We start from the raw sequence: 19795 nt of genomic DNA, 5'->3' as shown, positions 1-19795 counted from the left end.
CATATCGTTGTCCATCCAATTGCCAAATATTCAGAAAATCGGCAATCAGATAAGCTCCAGGATATGGACGTGGATGCTATTTTCCAGGCATTACATGGATACAAGAAGTCTTTACACCGGCTGGCGGGCTGAAATGAATGGCAGGTAGTGAAGATAACGTTTGATCATCTTGAAGGGGCAATGTAGAAAATATTCTGTTGACTTAGCCTGAGGATATTCACACTGATAGAGATACGTACGATTTGACATAATCTTTAAATGTTCAAATGAGTCATGAAAATAACTGAATCATTTTAAATAAGAATTATCGCTGTCTTTAATGAACTGTCCATATATATCAAAACATTTCGAGGCCTATTAGAAGTGCACTCGAGAAATATATATGTATAGACACACGGTTTTCTTTTTAATTGAAGTGAGGTTGGGTGTATTTCCATAACAATGTCTTCCCTGACGAAGTCCATGCAATTTGTGGTTAATTTATTCACTACCCATGTAATTATATCTCTGATTATCACCTCACTTCAGCTGAATTGCAAGGCAGCGCCTGCAAATGCCAGAGTGGAGTCCTTTCCAGGATATCATGGCAATATTAGTTATGAGATATATGCTGGGTAAGTGCCATATCTATCCAAGGTAAAGTATATTTATTCATGAATAAAGTTCATGTTCAAATGTAACAATAATTGAAAGTAACAAATTCAAAGTGCCAGATTTTTCACTGGAAAGAATATTTATTCATTAACACAGTCATTTTCAAAAATTTTCAAACATAGCATGCATGAATTTGCTCTGTTTGTAAATAAACAATTAGCTGTGTACTTATGCAAAGATTAAGAACATAACCAAAGAGTTCATAGCTTGTAGAATGTTCATAGCTTGTAGAGTGCATGCTTATATGACAAAGAAAGACAGAAAAACATAAAAGATATACAGATATCTAATTGTTATGCTCAGACTGTGAATATGTTTGAACAGAGTTTAATTTCTATGGATACTTAATAAATTTGGTGACAATTAAAGCTAAAAAATATTAAAGTCAAAATTGTTGCATGGAGAGTTCAAAATATGTAAAAGACTAGGAGCGAAAATTGTTATATGGAGTGCTTACAGATGTGATTCTACCACTCTTATATTCTATTGGATGAACAATTAACTGCATGAAAGTCTTTGTGTTTTCTTCATATTCATGCAGGTATGTGACAGTTAGTGAGGCCAATGGAAGAGAACTTTTCTACTATTCTGTGAAGTCAGAAAGTAATCCAGCAAATGATCCACTTCTTCTTTGGCTTGAGGGAGGTCCTGGTTGCACCGGTTTCACTGATTGTCTATGAGATTGGTCAGCTATGGGAATTCTTGCTCTTATTATCTATTTCAATGCTCAAAGTTGCTATTTACTGAATGAATTTTGATCTTGTACACATTAAGTTTTCAAATTGTGTAATCTGGCCATGGGAACAGCTTGTTCAAATGGCTAACTGTAAGCTCACTTTTACCCAAGTTGTTGGAATTGGCACCCAAAACCGAGTCAACTGCTGTTCTGGAGGTATGGTGCCTGCCAAATTATTGCCCTCCAGGGATCTGCACAAGAAGGTATATACTTATGCGAGTGCATTTAAAATAATCAAAAGGGAGACATGCTAATGCATTTGTTAATAATATCCAGCGTCGGGCTCGATCAAAGTGCACCAGATTGGATTTATCTTACATTATGGCAATGTTTGACAAATTTCCAATTTCATTGGGAATGGCACCACTAAGCCATTCAAAGCCAGATCCAAATTCTGTAGATTCTTTAGTTGACCAAGTTCTCTCGGTATGGTACCCAGTATATTGTTTGCACGAAGGTTCCTGCATAAGATACCAATTTGCTCGAGGTTGTTCATGTCAACAGTTCGACAAACATATTCATATTTCTAGACTAACTTATAACTGTACAAAAACTTGGCTCATGTGCAAGCTTCATTTGAGTAATAGGCACTTACAGGTCTGCAGCGAAGCTAGAAGGGCCAATTCTGGTGCTAGAACCCCTTTAAGAGATGAGTTTGGAAGATTTCTGCATATAAATTTTTTAAACTTATTCAAGTACTTTGAATCTCAAGTATACAATGCATCAAAAGAAAACAACTGATTCAAACAACTTGGAGAGACTCAACATCAAATGTTCTTTCAATTCTACTCATTTGAAATTAAAAATGGATCTGTGATTCAATTCATCGTATACTTGAAATGGGTCACAAATATCATTTGATGCATTGTATACTTGAGATCATCGTAAGGATCATCGTAAGGCGTTTCCCTCTGAGATCCATCCCCATTTTGCCTACGTGTCCTCCTCTGACGCCGTACGATGAGATGTTAGACGATTACAAACACCACAACCGTCGATCAAAAATGTCACTGAGGCGGTCCGGGTAATGAAGAGCGCGGACTGCCAATCGCCATTCCAGAGGTAGGGTTTCTCCAATGGTGTTCTCCAGGCGGGCGTCAGGACTTGCCTCCTCTGGATCCCTCAGGACTTGCCTCCCCTGCATCCCTCCACGCCGCTCTGGATCCCTCTGAATCATCCATGCAATATCCCTCTCAATCATCCATGTGTTGTATTGCAGAGGTTGGCAACAAACCCTTGCGTAGTGCCTTTGTTTGGAAAACCAGTAAGTCTAGATGCAGCCGCTGAACATACGACAATTGAACTAACACAGAGAAGCTAAAACGGTGGTGTTAATGGGATTCACTCACACAGAAAGGCGGCTTTATCAATTGATGTTTGCTGACCGTGACTATGATAAACTCGATGGAACTGGAGACAGGGCATCTCTTTCTCTCAAGGACAACGACAACGCCAAGCCTCTTGTGACTGTTGACAACTGTTTGGAGAGGGGGTATTCTGTGGTGACTGTTCAGTGTAAAGACAGACCTAAGCTTCTCTTTGATATTGTTTGCAGCTTGACAGATATGGAGTATGATAAACCTGGTCTAAAGCAGATGCTTTCAAATAGAATTTGATAATAAACAACCGGCTCCTATTATCTTATGGTTTTCACATGCCGACCTGCAGCCTGATTTACTTGGTTAATATGCCCGTGTGCGCGGTGGATTTGTGGCATATTCATACGAACAACTTTTTGGATGTTTTGATATTAGCAAAATCAGGTAATAAACTTCCGTTACAGGTTTCCTCTGCTCAATGTTTTTTTTCAGATCGAATGTGAGGTCACCTAACTAATGCAGGAAAATCCACTGTAGGTAGTATTTCTTGTTGCGTTTAAATACATTTTGGGAAAAATCAACATGTACTGCTGCTTTCACCAACCATTTTCTGTTCTTTGAAACCGCTATCAAAAAAGAGTATGTCCTGTTGAAGTTACACCGTGCAGGGTAGAGAACTTCTGTAGGTTCATTTTGTGGTTTTCAATGTCTGAGCTAAATAATAATTCTTTTCAGTACTGCTTGTTTTTAAACTGGTTTAAGGATAACCCTGTTCTATGACGCCATACACCTTTTTTTTTCAGATGAAAAAAGCGATATATTTATCAGTATAGAATTTACATATGATGCAAAATCTGCAGCACAAAGGTGCATATCAGAGTATTTCGTGGCAATGTTGATTTGCTCTTTCTGATTTATAAGATTTCTGTTGTTATTTCACGGGAGGTTGCTATGCGCTGTATCATGTCTCGAGTGTTGGACGTGCAAGGAGCCAAAACAGAACTAGAAAAGCAGTTTCACCTCCTTTTTTCACTTCCAGCCACAGGAAAATGCTCTAATATTGTGTAGGTGATTGTGTAGGTAAAGAAGAATGAAGGAGGTGAAATTGTCGTTTCTCCAATTTTAGTGTTCTTCTTTTATACCACAAAGGTCACAGGAAAAAGGGAAGAACGTCAATTTTGGTGTTCATCCCCTTCTCCAAGTCCATCTACCGCTGTCACTATTCTGTCTGCTCGAGGAAAAGCTGTCGGCACTCTAAACCACTTTGCTATAGGAGAAGCTGCCGGCACTGCAAACCACTTTGCTATAACAAGACACCAAGCTCAAGAAAGAACATATCCACCGTATCTGCTATCTGCTCTACTTTGTATTTTGCCATTGGCATGTCTACCTGTAATATTAGTGTCTATGTAATACATTGTGATTTCGATGACATCAAGGGACTCAATGAGAAAGCTGTAGTTCTAACTCCTAAACTACTATTTTATGTGTGTTGATTCTTGAATACTCCAATTTCTTGTATGTTTGATGTAGGAATTAGTTGCATCAATATTAATATTTTGTAAATGTTCTAAATTTTTGAATATATATATATCCTTGTCACATTTCGAATGTTGCTGTGTCCTGTGTTGGACGCTCGTATCCACGTCTCTTGCATGTCATAAGTCCTGGTGTTGTGCGACCTAGAATCCCATGATGAATTGAATCACAGATCCATTTTTAATTTCAAATGAGTAGAATTGAAAGAACATTTGATGTTGAGTCTCTCCAAGTTGTTTGAATCAGTTGTTTTCTTTTCTTTAAGGCGTTTCCCTCTGAAATCAACTCCCCTCTCTGCCTACATGTCATCTTGTAAGCCACACGATCATATGTTAGACGATAGCAACAATTTCAGCCGTTGATCCTTCATTCAAAGGGGTTGCCCAAATGGTTTGGGCGTTTCATTTGGCATCGGGTCGAATAGTTTCATCCGCGCAGCTGAACGGGATTTTCTAATAGTCTAATGGCTGGACGATTTCTTGATGCCGTTTCTTACCAGTGCAGGGTTTCATTGCACATTGCAGTAGCCGTATATCTCATTGGGCCATCTTCCGCTATATGCATGCAGGTTATGTGATTAATCCAAGGCGGTTTTATTCTTTGAGACGACCTAGTGTTTAACGCGACTTGCCTGCGAGCCTGGCCGCTTCTCAAGCATCTTCGGATTCGTTATTTTTGACTAAGTATTTTTCATTCTGGTTTGATTCTTTCCATCAAAAGTCTGTTAAATTTTTTAATATGTAATTAAACTTTTACATGGTAATATTGAGAGGTGGTGTTGTTCTGTTAGATGACCTAGTGTCCTGCGTAACGTTTTAAAGCGTCTCACCTTCGAACCTGGCCGCTTCTCAAGCATCATCGGATTCGTCCTCTACTTTGGCCGAGTATTTTTCATTCTGGTTTGATTTTTTCAAATCATAAGTCTGTTAAAATGTAATTAAATTTTTTTGTGGTTGATTTGCAATGCAGTGAAGAGTTGAGGAACTAGCCGAGAAAGCCCCTTTTAAATATGTTGTGGCCCCTTTTAATTCTTACTGAGATTTTCCACAGCGGTAATATTGAGAAGTTATTGTGGTTGGATCCCGATGCCGAATGGAGTAGAAGAGGCAGCCGAGGAAACTTCCCGTTAAGTATTTGGTGAATCTTGTTTATGATTCATCTGCTTAGCAGACAGTTTTCGGGGTGATTAGCTTCTCATTCTCATCTGCTTATCGATAGCTTTCCGGGTTTTTAGCTCCTGTGAAAATGAAAATAAAACCCAGTTATTAGTCGTATGTATTTTTAATTGTAGGTGCAGTTGTCGAAAGCATTCACTGCAAAGGAAATGTTAGAATCGGGATTTCTTACTAACGTTCTTTCTTTTAATAGCGTCATTAGCCTGTTCATTGCAGATGGAAGATTGAGAGAGGCTGCTGAAGTTTTTCATCAAATGTTAAAACTAAAGGCTTCACCCAATGAGAATACATACAAAACACTGCGCATTCTTCTGAAGAGAGGAGGCGATATTTTAAAGATGAGAGACAAAGGTGAATAATTTATCAAGGAAGTTAAGTGCAACAAAGCAATTTAAGAATGGAGGTGAGTAATGAAAATGCATGAGATCAACAGAAGGGGAGTAAAAAGTATGAGCAGAATATCAAGAAACAGTGTATTGCAAAATACAATCGATAATGAAAGGAACAATAATAACAGCGCACAGTATGATCTTAACGTACTAAAAATCACACTTAGGTGTGTTCGTTAGTGTATTAAGATCAAATGTGTAACTTGTCTGTGTGGAATCATGAAATGAACCATTAACCGGAGAATGACAGGCAAAATGTCACAGATTGCTCAAATATACATATTATTGCCAATATAGAAATGAGCTACAAAATTGGCGATGTTCAAAGAATTGTAACTTGTGAAAGCACTATGATTCTAGACATGTCAGTTCTACCTTGCCAAGATTACAATCTGTGAGAGCGATAGAAAAGGTGAGCCTAACAAATGTGTCTATCAGGATGAACTCCAGAAACTTTCTGTTTGGGACTAGTCTCCCTCCTACTTTCAGACTCTTCTGCTACGGATTGTCCATGCGTCCGTCTTCTGCCCATATGAAGTTTATATCTGGCAATGTATTATCTGCTCATTATATAGCTTATATAATATAATTATGCTTTTTCGTTTCCTGAAAAAAACAAATGTGTCTATGTTTGCAACTGGATCATTGCTAATCCTGTTTGCAAATTATGTGGGTCAAGGAGTTTCCTGGTCTCAATATATTCGTACATCTTTAAGGATGGAAACTAGGAAATTTCTCCACTAAAATCATTTTTTCTGAAGGAAAGGTTTTGTCAGATGAATTATCAGGATCATTATGATCTTGAATTGTACTTTACAGGAATTACTTGGTTGTGAGATAAACCGTTGCTTTTTCCCCTGTAGTTTTACTCTGTACAGACTGGTCTATTCACAATATTGATCTTTCATTATAGAATATCTTGTCTATTTCAAAGTTCTGTGCAACCCCCTGCCCCCAGGTGACAATTTCTTCTATTAGAGAAATACACAGAATAACCATGAAAGAAGTTTATATTTTGCGGTGACAACCTCCTGGATTTTTGAAAGTGCTTCCTTTAAACTCAAGAGAAACATTAAAACTGGCCCAAAGAGCATGCTGCAATTTTTCCAGGGGACTTTCGTTTATACATTGCATGAAATACAATTTCACAAGCATGAGAACTTCAAACATTATATCAGCCTCTATGTAAACTTGAATCACATAGATGTCTACATACCAAACTGATAAATGGAGCATGGGATATCTGGCACTCAAAGTACCCCACTTTTCCGGCTAATTTTCACTCTAAATCTCGTTGAAACTTGAAACTATCCTGGAACTCCGAGTACTACCTCTGCAAGGGGAGTTTTGTCCATGAAACTAGGCCCTAGGTATTTTGGCCAATTTTAAGACAACCCAGAACGTCGGATTTCTGAAAACATGATCAGAATGTGCAGAAATGAGACTCACCAGAAAAACAGGGCTAACCAAAAATAGGGCAAACTAAGTGCCCCATGTCAAATGCTGATAAATGGATGTGGATGGCACGGACTTATTTTAATATTCTTCGGAAGCCCAAGTTCATGTATCTCGTTCTTTAAAGTGCCTAAGCGTGCAACATTAGTTACAATTCCCTTCTGTAATCATTAAACCACTTTCTTTTTTTTCAACAATATTCAAGCACTTTCCTTCTGTGTTGGAAACACCATTCAGAAAATTCCAGAGAGGCATCCCAAATTATTGGACCTCAAATATTTTACTCAAAAGAGGTCATAGAGCCTTAATGTTACATATCAAAATAGCATACTGGAAGTGGAAGCTTGTGCAATAGTTTTCACTTTCTGAGCAACACTTTTCACAGCTAAGCCTCTCTCTATCATCCCATTCCAGAACACCTCAGGTCTGCCATCCATCTCTAGAGAATACTTATCAAATACATAAAATGTTTTAAGATTGATCAGAATCCTTTTTGAAGCCATTTCTTCGCAAAGTTCTGAAGCTTTATTTAGCTCACCTGCTCCCAAGTATGCATAAATAAGAGTAGTATAAACAAGGGCATCACCAACAAGACCCCTCCTAGACATTTTATTGAATGCTTTTTCGGCACTTCTCAGCTTGGCTTTCCTGCACAAACCTTGAATGATGCTACTATAGAGAAAAACATCTTCAGATAAACCTCTTTTGACAAATTCATCAGGCAGCTTCAGGGCTTCCTCTTCATTGTGTTGGACACACTAACCATCAATTAGCCATGAGTACACACTAAAATTAGGCATAAAACCTGCACTCAACAGACAACAAACTGATTTATTAATATACAATGTTCAGTATTGCAACAGGCCCATTTCTCACAAACGGAAATGGATACAACAAATCCTATTGGTGAAGTTGGTCACTGTACATGAAAAAAACCCAGACCTATAGTTGCGGGTAAAAATCAGGATTATAAGAGGAAGTAAAATTCTTTAATTATAAAATCTTGTTGGAAATTACAAACCTGCAATAATCATTTCAAACAGGACATCCTTTGCTTCATCTATATCTGGCAATGTATTATCTGCTCATTATATAGCTTATATAATATAATTATGCTTTTTCGTTTCCTGAAAAAAACAAATGTGTCTATGTTTGCAACTGGATCATTGCTAATCCTGTTTGCAAATTATGTGGGTCAAGGAGTTTCCTGGTCTCAATATATTCGTGCATCTTTAAGGATGGAAACTAGGGAATTTCTCCACTAAAATCATTTTTTCTGAAGGAAAGGTTTTGTCAGATGAATTATCAGGATCATTATGATCTTGAATTGTACTTTACAGGAATTACTTGGTTGTGAGATAAACCGTTGCTTTTTCCCCTGTTGTTTTACTCTGTACAGACTGGTCTATTCACAATATTGATCTTTCATTATAGAATATCTTGTCTATTTCAAAGTTCTGTGCAACCCCCTGCCCCCTGGTGACAATTTCTTCTATTAGAGAAATACACAGAATAACCATGAAAGAAGTTTATATTTTGCGGTGACAACCTCCTGGATTTTTTGAAAGTGCTTCCTTTAAACTCAAGAGAAACATTAAAACTGGCCCAAAGAGCATGCTGCAATTTTTCCAGGGGACTTTTGTTTATACATTGCATGAAATACAATTTCACAAGCATGAGAACTTCAAACATTATATCAGCCTCTATGTAAACTTGAATCACATAGATGTCTACATACCAAACTGATAAATGGAGCATGGGATATCTGGCACTCAAAGTACCCCACTTTTCCGGCTAATTTTCACTCTAAATCTCGTTGAAACTTGAAACTATCCTGGAACTCCGAGTACTACCTCTGCAAGGGGAGTTTTGTCCATGAAACTAGGCCCTAGGTATTTTGGCCAATTTTAAGACAACCCAGAACGTCGGATTTCTGAAAACATGATCAGAATGTGCAGAAATGAGACTCACCAGAAAAACAGGGCTAACCAAAAATAGGGCAAACTAAGTGCCCCATGTCAAATGCTGATAAATGGATGTGGATGGCACGGACTTATTTTAATATTCTTCGGAAGCCCAAGTTCATGTATCTCGTTCTTTAAAGTGCCTAAGCGTGCAACATTAGTTACAATTCCCTTCTGGAATCATTAAACCACTTTCTTTTTTTTCAACAATATTCAAGCACTTTCCTTCTGTGTTGGAAACACCATTCAGAAAATTCCAGAGAGGCATCCAAAGCTATTGGACCTCAAATATTTTACTCAAAAGAGGTCATAGAGCCTTAATGTTACATATCAAAATAGCATACTGGAAGTGGAAGCTTGTGCAATAGTTTTCACTTTCTGAGCAACACTTTTCACAACTAAGCCTCTCTCTATCATCCCATTCCAGAAAACCTCAGGTCTGCCATCCATCTCTAGAGAATACTTATCAAATACATAAAATGTTTTAAGATTGATCAGAATCCTTTTTGAAGCCATTTCTTCGCAAAGTTCTGAAGCTTTATTTAGCTCACCTGCTCCCAAGTATGCATAAATAACTTAATAAGAGTAGTATAAACAAGGGCATCACCAACAAGACCCCTCCTAGACATTTTATTGAATGCTTTTTCGGCACTTCTCAGCTTGGCTTTCCTGCACAAACCTCGAATGATGCTACTATAGAGAAAAACATCTTCAGATAAACCTCTTTTGACAAATTCATCAGGCAGCTTCAGGGCTTCCTCTTCATTGTGTTGGACACAATAACCATCAATTAGCCATGAGTACACACTAAAATTAGGCATAAAACCTGCACTCAACAGACAACAAACTGATTTATTAATATACAATGTTCAGTATTGCAACAGGCCCATTTCTCACAAACGGAAATGGATACAACAAATCCTATTGGTGAAGTTGGTCACTGTACATGAAAAAAACCCAGACCTATAGTTGCGGGTAAAAATCAGGATTATAAGAGGAAGTAAAATTCTTTAATTATAAAATCTTGTTGGAAATTACAAACCTGCAATAATCATTTCAAACAGGACATCCTTTGCTTCATCTGTTTTCCCAGACTTGCAAAAGCCATGAATAAGAGCCTTGTAAGTATACACATCAAAAACTAGCCCGGTTTGTAACATCTTGTTGCGAAGTTTCCAGGCATCAGCCATGTTACCTCTCTTGCACTGCGAATTGATCAAGGTATTGCATGTAAAGTGATCAGGTTCAAGACCCTTTTCCGCCAATTCATTCAAGAGATCATTTGCTTCTTCCAATTTCCCTTCCTCGCAGAGCTTATGGAGGAGGACATTGTATGTCACCGTTCCTGGCACCAGCCCTTTCCTTATCATTTCATCCCGCAGTCTGAAAGCCTCAGTCAGATTATTTTCTCTGCAATAACCATCAATCAGGGTAGTATATGTTACATTATTTGGAACCAGATCACCCATTTCGTTCAAAATCTTCAATGCATCCCTCAATCTGCCCTCTTTGCAAAATCCGTTTATTAGAGTGTTATATGTTACAATATCGGGTTGAATGCCCTTCTCTAACATCGTGTCTTGGATGCTTAAAGCTTCATAATGCATTCCTTTCTTGGAAAGAAGGGAAATAAGACTATTATATGTGAACAAATCTGGATTGAATCCATGCTTCTTCATCTGATTTACAAGTTCTTCGGCATTTTGCAGATCACCTTGTTTGCAGCAGGCATGGATCATGACATTGAAAGTCCGAGAATCAGCCTCGATCCCTCTACACAACATTTCCCTATAGATTTTCCAGGCCATAGTTGGCAATTTGGCCTTGACTAGACTGTTTAGAAGGATATTACAAGAGTGTACGGTGGGGTTGATTCCATAAGAACCCAACTGATAAAATACTTGGATTGCATCTTGGGTCATTTTGGATTGCGCATATGAATTGATCAGCATACTCAGAACTGCAGAATTGGTGCCCAAATTGCTATAATCATTTATCATAACATCTAAGACTACTGGAGAAGATAGGAAGCCTTTATGGGAAATGGATTGTAACAATGACTGAGCAGTTTTGAACTTATTGTTCTTAGTGAGAATATGGATTATGGTCCAGTAAGGGCGGGTGGCGTGCTGGTAGTGTGGCAAGTAGGCAACCCACTTGAAGAATCTCCATGCCAGGTTTCCATCATGCCTGCCAATCTGCAGAAGGATCTCGCTCATAATGCAGGGATTTAGCCTGGAGGCGATTTGGGCTTTGGACAAACAGTTCCATGTCCCCTCCATAACCACTTTGAAGACATTTTGAATGAATTCTGAATCTGGAATGTTGCCCATGTCCACTTGGGATTCATTTTTAGATAGGGTTTCACTTACTGCACTTGTGGAGTAAAATTTGTTGTTGAGGTGGGTGTTGTAATAAATACTGTGCGGAAGTCTTGTATGGAGTTTTAATTGAATTGCTTTCATTGGTTTCTATGCACCAGGGAACTCCGAACTTGGAAATGTTTAAAAAGTGGAGAAAAACTCATACCCGGTTGGAAGTGTCGTGTACAAACATAAAAAAACACTGGCGTCCAACATCTCAGAGTTCATTTGATTGGTAATGTATACCATACGGCCATCTATGATCATGTTCGTTATACACGCAGTGAAATCGATTTGCCCTACTCGGCTCCACCCTCATTTGATGGTCATCAAGAAGGATGGCTCAAATAAAAAATTTCAATCCTCTCAGCGCTCGTAGATCCGTTCTTGTAAACGGAAAGGGTACTCACTTTATCAACTCCAAATCCACTCCCCCTTACATGTATAAATGCCAGTAAGCGCTGGAACAGTATCTTGGATCCAAAGATATATTTTGAAAAACCCCTGTTCATCTGGTTATCACCACCATATAACTCGATACCAGGGTTGATTTTGTGGTAAAATAATTTAAACTTTTAGACGTTATAAAAAGTACCCGATATATTTTATTAGGTATTTTCAAAGGGAAGTACGGGAAAGAATTGCATTGGAGTAATTTTCAGAAATATTCATCTCAGAGCTAATGAATCAAAACAAATAAGTATTATTTACCTCAAAGTTAATGAATCAAAATAAGCATGTTTATTTCACACTAACCTTGTGAGGCACATGAATTATTAGTTTTACCTCTTCCTAACATTATTCCCTTTTTCTAGCACTATTCCATTTAATTGAGTTCTTTTATCGAAAGTTTGAAGAAGAATTGAAAAACAAATTAATCTTATCTGAGAATTTGGGGATTGCGAAACAAATTAATCTTATCTGAGAATTTGGGGTCTGAGGTAACATTGAGAGGTAAGTCCAAATTTATTTTAGAATTTAGGGTTGTAATGAATTTTGAGTCTTTTTATTAGATAAATTGATTAAATAATGAAATAATTAATTTTTTTGTGATACACATTTTTACGCCTTTCTCTCTGAAATCAACTCCCCCAATTGCCACCGTGTCCTTGTTTGAGCCATCAGATTAGATGTTAGATGATTGAAACGTTCCAGACCGTTGGATGTAGTTTAGGTTAGTTTTTTATATTTTTTCGGCACAGTTTTTCTCGCAGCTTCAAATCGCCGCACAGTTTTTTTCGCTACTTCAAATCTCCCTAAGCAGGCAGCGTCTCTGGGCATCCGACTCTAGGAGCTTGGAGCTTGATAAGCTTTTATCTCCAGTGAGGGTTTTGCAGGCAAAGTTTTCAATGGATCTTCAGGGCTTCAAATTTCCTCCATCGGAAGAGAAATCCTGCATCGATCACAAGAAATTTCCCGCGTTTTATGAAGGAAAATCCCCTTACAGACAGAGGACGGACTGGATTATGAACGAAGATGCCAGATTCAGATCCTCCAACTGTGGAGAGAATGACTTCATTTGTTTTGCATTCCACTCGCGAAGTTTGCTCTGATGCGGCCATTTTCCGCAGTGCTGTTTCGGTGGTCGGTAACTCTGCTTGGGTCATGTTTGATGGTCTGGCGGTAGATCAGAAATGTTTACAGGTAAAAAGCTTTAGTTTTATCTTTCAGCTGGTTCTCCGCTCTTATTTCTTTGTTCTTCGTGACTGTAGGCGTTCAAGCCCTATCAGATACCCTAATCAGTTTTCCTGTATTTGAAATGCAACGCAGGACGTTGGGACCCCGAGCTGGCTCAACCTGCTTGGTAGGGCGACGTGTCTACAGTGGCGGAGTTTCCTTACGGGTAAGAACTTGCCATAGTTTGAGGGGAAATTTAAAGCGTGGCTCCAATGCGACCCAATGGTGGAGCTTTTGCCAGAGTTTCCTCATCTCCAACTGTGGAGAGAATGACTTCATTTGTTTTGCATTCCACCCGCGAAGGTTGCTCTGATGCGGCCATTTTCCGCAGTGCTGTTTCGGTGGTCGGTAATTCTATTTGGGTCCTGTTTGATGGTCTGGCGGTGGATCAGAAATGTTTACAGGTAAAAGCTTTGGTTTTATCTTTCAGCTGGTTCTCTGCTCTTATTTCCTTGTTCTACTCTTATTTCCTTGTTCTTCGTGACTGTAGGCGTTCAAGCCCTATCAGATACCCTAATCAATTTTCCTGTATTTGAAATGCAACGCAGGATGTTGGGACCCGGAGCTGGCTCAACCTGCTTGGTAGGGCGACGTGTCTACAGTGGCGGAGTTTCCAGTTATGGGTAAGAACTTGCCCTGGTTGGAGGGGAAACTTAAAGCGTGGCTATGGCTCTCTGCATATATGGGATGCCTGTTTCGTAGCCAAAAATCTCAATTTAGAAGAGGGTTAGAGCTTTTAATGGGGTTTTTCCCAAATGTAAATAAATTTTGCTATGACAATGTGATTATCATTTCAGATATTACCCAGAGCTTATTCTGCTCTGAAATTATGTAGTTTCCTGTTATTCTCTTTTGTGACGATGAAGGTTTATAGAGTTGTGTCGGTTAATTATTCTGCGGTTTGATATGGCTACCATGGCCAGCAGTCGACGGCACATTTGCTTAAATTTGTTTTTTAATCTTTGCTAAATATGTATACCCAGTTCGGGGTTTGCGTCTTCGGTTATATCTTCAGAAAATAATGTGATGTATACTCAATTTCTTGCTTACTCGTGTTTTCCCGTATGTTATATCGTTTACATATTTCAAGGAGTTGTCTACGTTATAAAGAGTTATAAATCTTTGATTTGGATATGTGGTATCAGCCAACCTGATCTCCGTTTAATAATTGCAGCTTGTTTACCAGTTACATACGTTTAACATTACCTACTGTATGTTCTTTTCCTTTGTAATTGCGGGGTCTGCTACCCAGTGTCATTATAGCCTGGCCTCCTCAGTTTCCAAGTTTCTTCCGGGAGCTTATGATCCACTCCCAACCTCTAGGGTTCATCATTTTGTGCTGTTATTTCCGCCTATGGAAGATTGGGTCGAGCTGCAGAGGCAGAGAAGATGTTTGAAAAGATGGTTAGCGCAGGTGTGGAGCTAGATGTTTTTGTTTATGGTGCCTTGATAAATGCATTTGCTGAAGCTGGATGTGTGGAAGAAGCTGTACGTTACTTTCAAATAATGCAAAACGCTGGTTTTGCAGGGAACTTTGTGGTGTATAGTTCTTTGATTAAGGTTTATAGTAAACGTGGTTTTTTTAAGGAAGCACAAGAAACGTACAAACGCATACAGAAATTGGGTGTTGAACCAGATGCCTTTTTATCAGGCTGTATGCTTGACCTTTATGCTCGCACTGATATGGTGACTGAAGCACAAGAAGTATTCAAAGTCTTGAAGGAAAAGCAGCAGGCAAATGAATTTTCTTTTTCCATGATGTTGTCCTTATACAAAAAGAATGGAAGGCTTAATGAAGCCACTGAAATTGCAAAGGAAATGTTACAATCGGGATTTCTTACTAACGTTCTTTCTTTTAATAGCGTCATTAGCCTGTTCATTGTAGATGGAAGATTGAGAGAGGCTGCTGAAGTTTTTCATCAAATGTTAAAACTAAAGGCTTCACCCAATGAGAATACATATAAAACACTGGGCATTCTTCTGAAGAGAGGAGGCATTTCAAGGGATACAGTAGAGCAGCTCGATGTTGCACGTAAAAGTGGGCTTCCACATGGTATTCAGGCCTTGAGAATGACAATCTTTTCTGCAGTGGGGATGCATGCTGAAGCTTTGGAAGCTTGTGATGAACTGAGAGCTTCTGGGTTGGATTTTGATGTGTCTTCTTACAATGCTGTTATATATGCACTTGGTAGGACTGGGAGGATTAATGAAGCTTACAACATGTTCATGATCATGCAAGCCAAAGGTCTTGAACCAGATACAATTACTTATGCAAGTATGACAATTAGCTATGGGAAGCTAGGGTTGGTAGACGGTGTTAGGAGAATGTTTTACAAAATGAAACAGAAGGGTTTTCAGCCAAACGAATTCATGTTCAAGGAAGTTATAGATGCCTATAAAAGTGCTGGGAAGTTTGCTTTAGCCAGATTTGTTACCCAGGAGAGGGAGTTCATGCATCAGTTGCAAGATCATGGTCACATTATATAAGATTATGCAGATCTGGTTTCGAGCTCGATTTCATGTGCACAACTTTTAAAAGGAAGCTGGCATACCCTGTATTCATGCTGTTGTGTCTTTTAACATTTTGTAAAATTGTAACAGGTTATTTTTTTTTGGGAAATTTAAATCTATGCTCCTTGTATAGCTTCCACATGGTATTCAGGCCTTGAGAATGACAATCTTTTCTGCAGTGGGGATGCATGCTGAAGCTTTGGAAGCTTGTGATGAACTAAGAGCTTCTGGGTTGGATTTTGATGTGTCTTCTTACAATGCTGTTATATATGCACTTGGTAGTGCTGGGAGGATTAATGAAGCTTACAACATGTTCATGATCATGCAAGCCAAAGGTCTTGAACCAGATACAATTACTTATGCAAGTATGACAATTAGCTATGGGAAGCTAGGGTTGGTAGACGGTGTTAGGAGAATGTTTTACAAAATGAAACAGAAGGGTTTTCAGCCAAACGAATTCATGTTCAAGGCAGTTATAGATGCCTATAAAAGTGCTGGGAAGTTTGCTTTAGCCAGATTTGTTACCCAGGAGAGGGAGTTCATGCATCAGTTGCAAGATCATGGTCACATTATATAAGATTATGCAGATCTGGTTTCGAGCTCGATTTCATGTGCACATCTTTTAAAAGGAAGTTGGCATACCCTGTATTCATGCTGTTGTGTCTTTTAACATTTTGTAAAATTGTAACAGGTTATTTTTTTTTGGGAAATTTAAATCTATGCTCCTTGTATAGCTTCCACATGGTATTCAGGCCTTGAGAATGACAATCTTTTCTGCAGTGGGGATGCATGCTGAAGCTTTGGAAGCTTGTGATTAACTGAGAGCTTCTGGGTTGGATTTTGATGTGTCTTATTACAATGCTGTTATATATGCACTTGGTAGTGCTGGGAGGATTAATGAAGCTTACAACATGTTCATGATCATGCAAGCCAAAGGTCTTGAACCAGATACAATTACTTATGCAAGTATGACAATTAGCTATGGGAAGCTAGGGTTGGTAGACGGTGTTAGGGGAATGTTTTACAAAATGAAACATAAGGGTTTTCAGTCAAACGAATTCATGTTCAAGGCAGTTATAGATGCCTATAAAAGTGCTGGGAAGTTTGCTTTAGCCAGATTTGTTACCCAGGAGAGGGAGTTCATGCATCAGTTGCAAGATCATGGTCACATTATATAAGATTATGCAGATCTGGTTTCGAGCTCGATTTCATGTGCAAAGCTTTTAAAGGAAGCTGGCATACCTTGTATTCATGTTGTTGTGTCTTTTAACATTTTGTAAAATTGTAACAGGTTATTTTTTTTGGGAAATTTAAATCTATGCTCCTTGTATAGAGAAATTGTGGATAAAAGGGTACTAGTAGTTCTTTTAGTGTATAACAAAAATGCAAATAAAAAGACATTGGTCATTCCCTTCTCCAATATAAATTAAGACTTTGAAAACAGAGGAGGGCACCCCAAAATCCTGAATCTTGACAGTGGTATCCGAGATTCTCAAAAAATTCTGTGAAATTTTCTCAAAATCATATTAGAATTTCTATTTTTTTTTCGAGCAAAATTGTGATTTGTTTAGACTACGCGATTGAGGAGATGCATTATCTATTGAAACTACAATTTTGCCCCGATGGCCCAGTTCTCATCGGAATATGGTGAAAAAAATTAATGTGTTTAAATCGTTTTTTCGTTTCAGAAATAAAATAGTGATTTCAAATTCTCATTAATTTTCTACACGATTTCAATTATAAACTGGCTAAACATCCTAACACCCAAATTAATCTCCTGAGTGGATCATTCAACACAGAGAAGCAATCTAACTTTCGCTTGTAACACAAGCGATACTTAAAGAAGTGGTGGATGTGAATGCTCAGAAAATGGGAAAACGACATATGAGATCACCAGCCGGTCATCCCTTTAAGTCAAGAACATATGCCTTTTCTATTACGTTACCAGACTGAACTTTTGTTCAAGGCTCTGTCTCACTGTTGCACCAATGGAAAGTAGAGCAGACTACTGGTCGGCCAGGGCCCAGCATAGATCCATGCAAACGAAAGGCAGAGACATGTGACTGTGATACTAGCCACAACCTCACATAAATAAATACATGCCCAGGCAAGCCTGACAGAGGGAAACTCCATTGAATTAATATATGAATTAAGGGTATCATGGTTCAGAACAACATAATGTTCAAATGTGAAGCCAATGAAATTATATAAGATTACCCTGCTCCTTTCTTACTAATTTTCTCTTTATAAACTAGCCATTTGGAACTTTGATGTTACACATTCAAATTCTAGTATCATCCACCTAATTCTAGTATCATCCACCTGTTTAATTCTCATGTTGGGGCATCTGCAATATTTGACGACATAATGCCTTTAGAAGCACATAGTTTGTTTGACTACCTGTCCACTAATTAGTTTGTCTATGCTCATTATGGTAAATTCGATCTTACACCTTGAACAAGCTTTACTTGTAGTTTACTAAATCCAATGGCTGGTTTTTTGGGTATCCGACACTTGATTAATTCTCACCGGGCAATCTTTGACAACATAATGGCGTCTAGAAGCTCATAGAATCCAATTTTTAACATATTTTCACTCTTTTTATCACTAGGAGTGCTTAATTCAAACAATGGTGAGACCATTTGGATGTTAGAAACCTAATGCTAATTTTCTATTTGTCCCCAACCTAATGAATATTAATATTGGTGATAGCATATCTTTAAAATGAACATATTGAGTTAATTTCCCTTATATAAAGGTCTTCCTTATTTATTCATAATCTTTGAATTTCAATTACATCATTGTTCTCATCCTTTGTCAAATGTTCATCAAGCAATGTCAGAAGACAGTTTTGGCATCCATCAAGGACCTTAGGATAAACCTTATGAACTGAAAGCACTTGGTAATATGAATAGATGATCTAGCCATTTGTTGATGATAACAAATAAACACCGGTAAAGAAACAAAATTGCATAAAAAATTGACTTCTTTCTTCTATGTTGTTGTTTCTTATGTCATTTGCATAAAATTTTGACTTCTTTCTTCTATGCTATTGTTTTTTATATCATTGCCTTACGGCGTTTCCTTTGCAACATAGCATTTGCACCTGATGTTGCAAAGGAAACGCCGTAAGGCATAAAGTGTGGAAGAATAGGGATATGTGAATGGGCATTGTTGAAAGCAAGGGTGGATGATAAAGAGTTGCAATTGAAATTGTTAGTTATGTGTATGTTGAATATAGATATTTTATAAATAATAGTGTGTAGAAGAATAATGACATGTGAATGGACATTGTTGAATGCAAGGGTGGATGATATTGAGTTACACTTGAAACTATTAGTGATGTGTGTTTTGAATATGGGTAAGTAATAGTAGTGTGTGGAAGAATAGCAACATGCCAAAAATAAGGTTACTGCAAAAGAAACAAATTCCTGGTACACGTGAATTCACCCTCGTAAGCAATCCATTCAAACCTTCTATGCTGAGTTTTCTCCGTGCTAAATATTTATACTTTTCTGCCTTCCATAGTTCTAAGAGAACATTATGGTCAGAAAAATTGTTGCAATTAGGAAGGGACACCAACCTCCTTGTGGTACCTTATTCAATACAGATGATAGATAAACGCCTTCAGAGATAGCAAAAAACAGAGTGAAGGGTAGTATAAGCAAAATATTTTGTGTAAACGATGTCCCGTGCATTATTTGTCATAGATTATCCTTCTAATATTCTCACCAGTGAAGGAAACAAGTTTTTCCAAGCCCCAAAAGTCAATAAAAACAACATATTATCAATACAACAATGCAAAGGTTTCTATCTTCCTGTATTTTACATCACAACTGAGCATCAAGGGCTGGCACTTCCAAAGGAGCGTGATCAATTCTTCTTAAAATTCGCCACAAACAAAACAACACCATCAAGACCAGTAACAATGTAAGTAAGAAAAATAAAATATCTAACCATATATATGCTATTATTCTCCGTTGGTAATTCATAAGTGGTGACATTTCAAGAGC

The 19795-nt window shown here is 38.0% G+C and overlaps 1 protein-coding gene and 1 long non-coding RNA gene across 3 annotated transcripts; both read right to left on the bottom strand.

Moving 5' to 3' along the window:
* Positions 1 to 1069: 1069 nt before the first annotated feature.
* LOC149147533 (uncharacterized) lies at positions 1070 to 1762 on the bottom strand. The gene is made up of 2 exons (XR_016263171.1): positions 1709 to 1762; positions 1070 to 1581 (listed from the first exon to the last, which is right to left on the bottom strand). It is a non-coding gene; the product is annotated as an uncharacterized LOC149147533 (long non-coding RNA).
* A 5815-nt stretch (positions 1763 to 7577) lies between these two features.
* Positions 7578 to 12128, bottom strand: LOC149147532 (uncharacterized). Of its 2 annotated transcripts, XM_089446168.1 has the most exons (3): positions 10274 to 12128; positions 9911 to 10057; positions 7578 to 8072 (listed from the first exon to the last, which is right to left on the bottom strand). In XM_089446168.1, exons 1-3 carry the CDS (start codon positions 11694 to 11696, stop codon positions 8026 to 8028), a joined length of 1617 nt encoding a protein of 538 aa, XP_089302294.1. In that variant the 5' UTR covers positions 11697 to 12128; the 3' UTR covers positions 7578 to 8025. The 2 variants fall into 2 exon arrangements, with proteins under 2 accessions (XP_089302294.1, XP_089302293.1); XM_089446167.1 differs by lacking the exon at positions 7578 to 8072 and having other exon boundaries at positions 9032 to 10057.
* Positions 12129 to 19795: the final 7667 nt, after the last annotated feature.

Source organism: Pinus tabuliformis, chromosome 9 (genome assembly GCF_031772625.1).
Source record: "Pinus tabuliformis cultivar Carrire ecotype Pingquan chromosome 9, CPIR1, whole genome shotgun sequence".
NCBI lineage: Eukaryota > Viridiplantae > Streptophyta > Pinopsida > Pinales > Pinaceae > Pinus > Pinus tabuliformis.
This window is presented reverse-complemented; position numbering and strand designations above follow the sequence as displayed.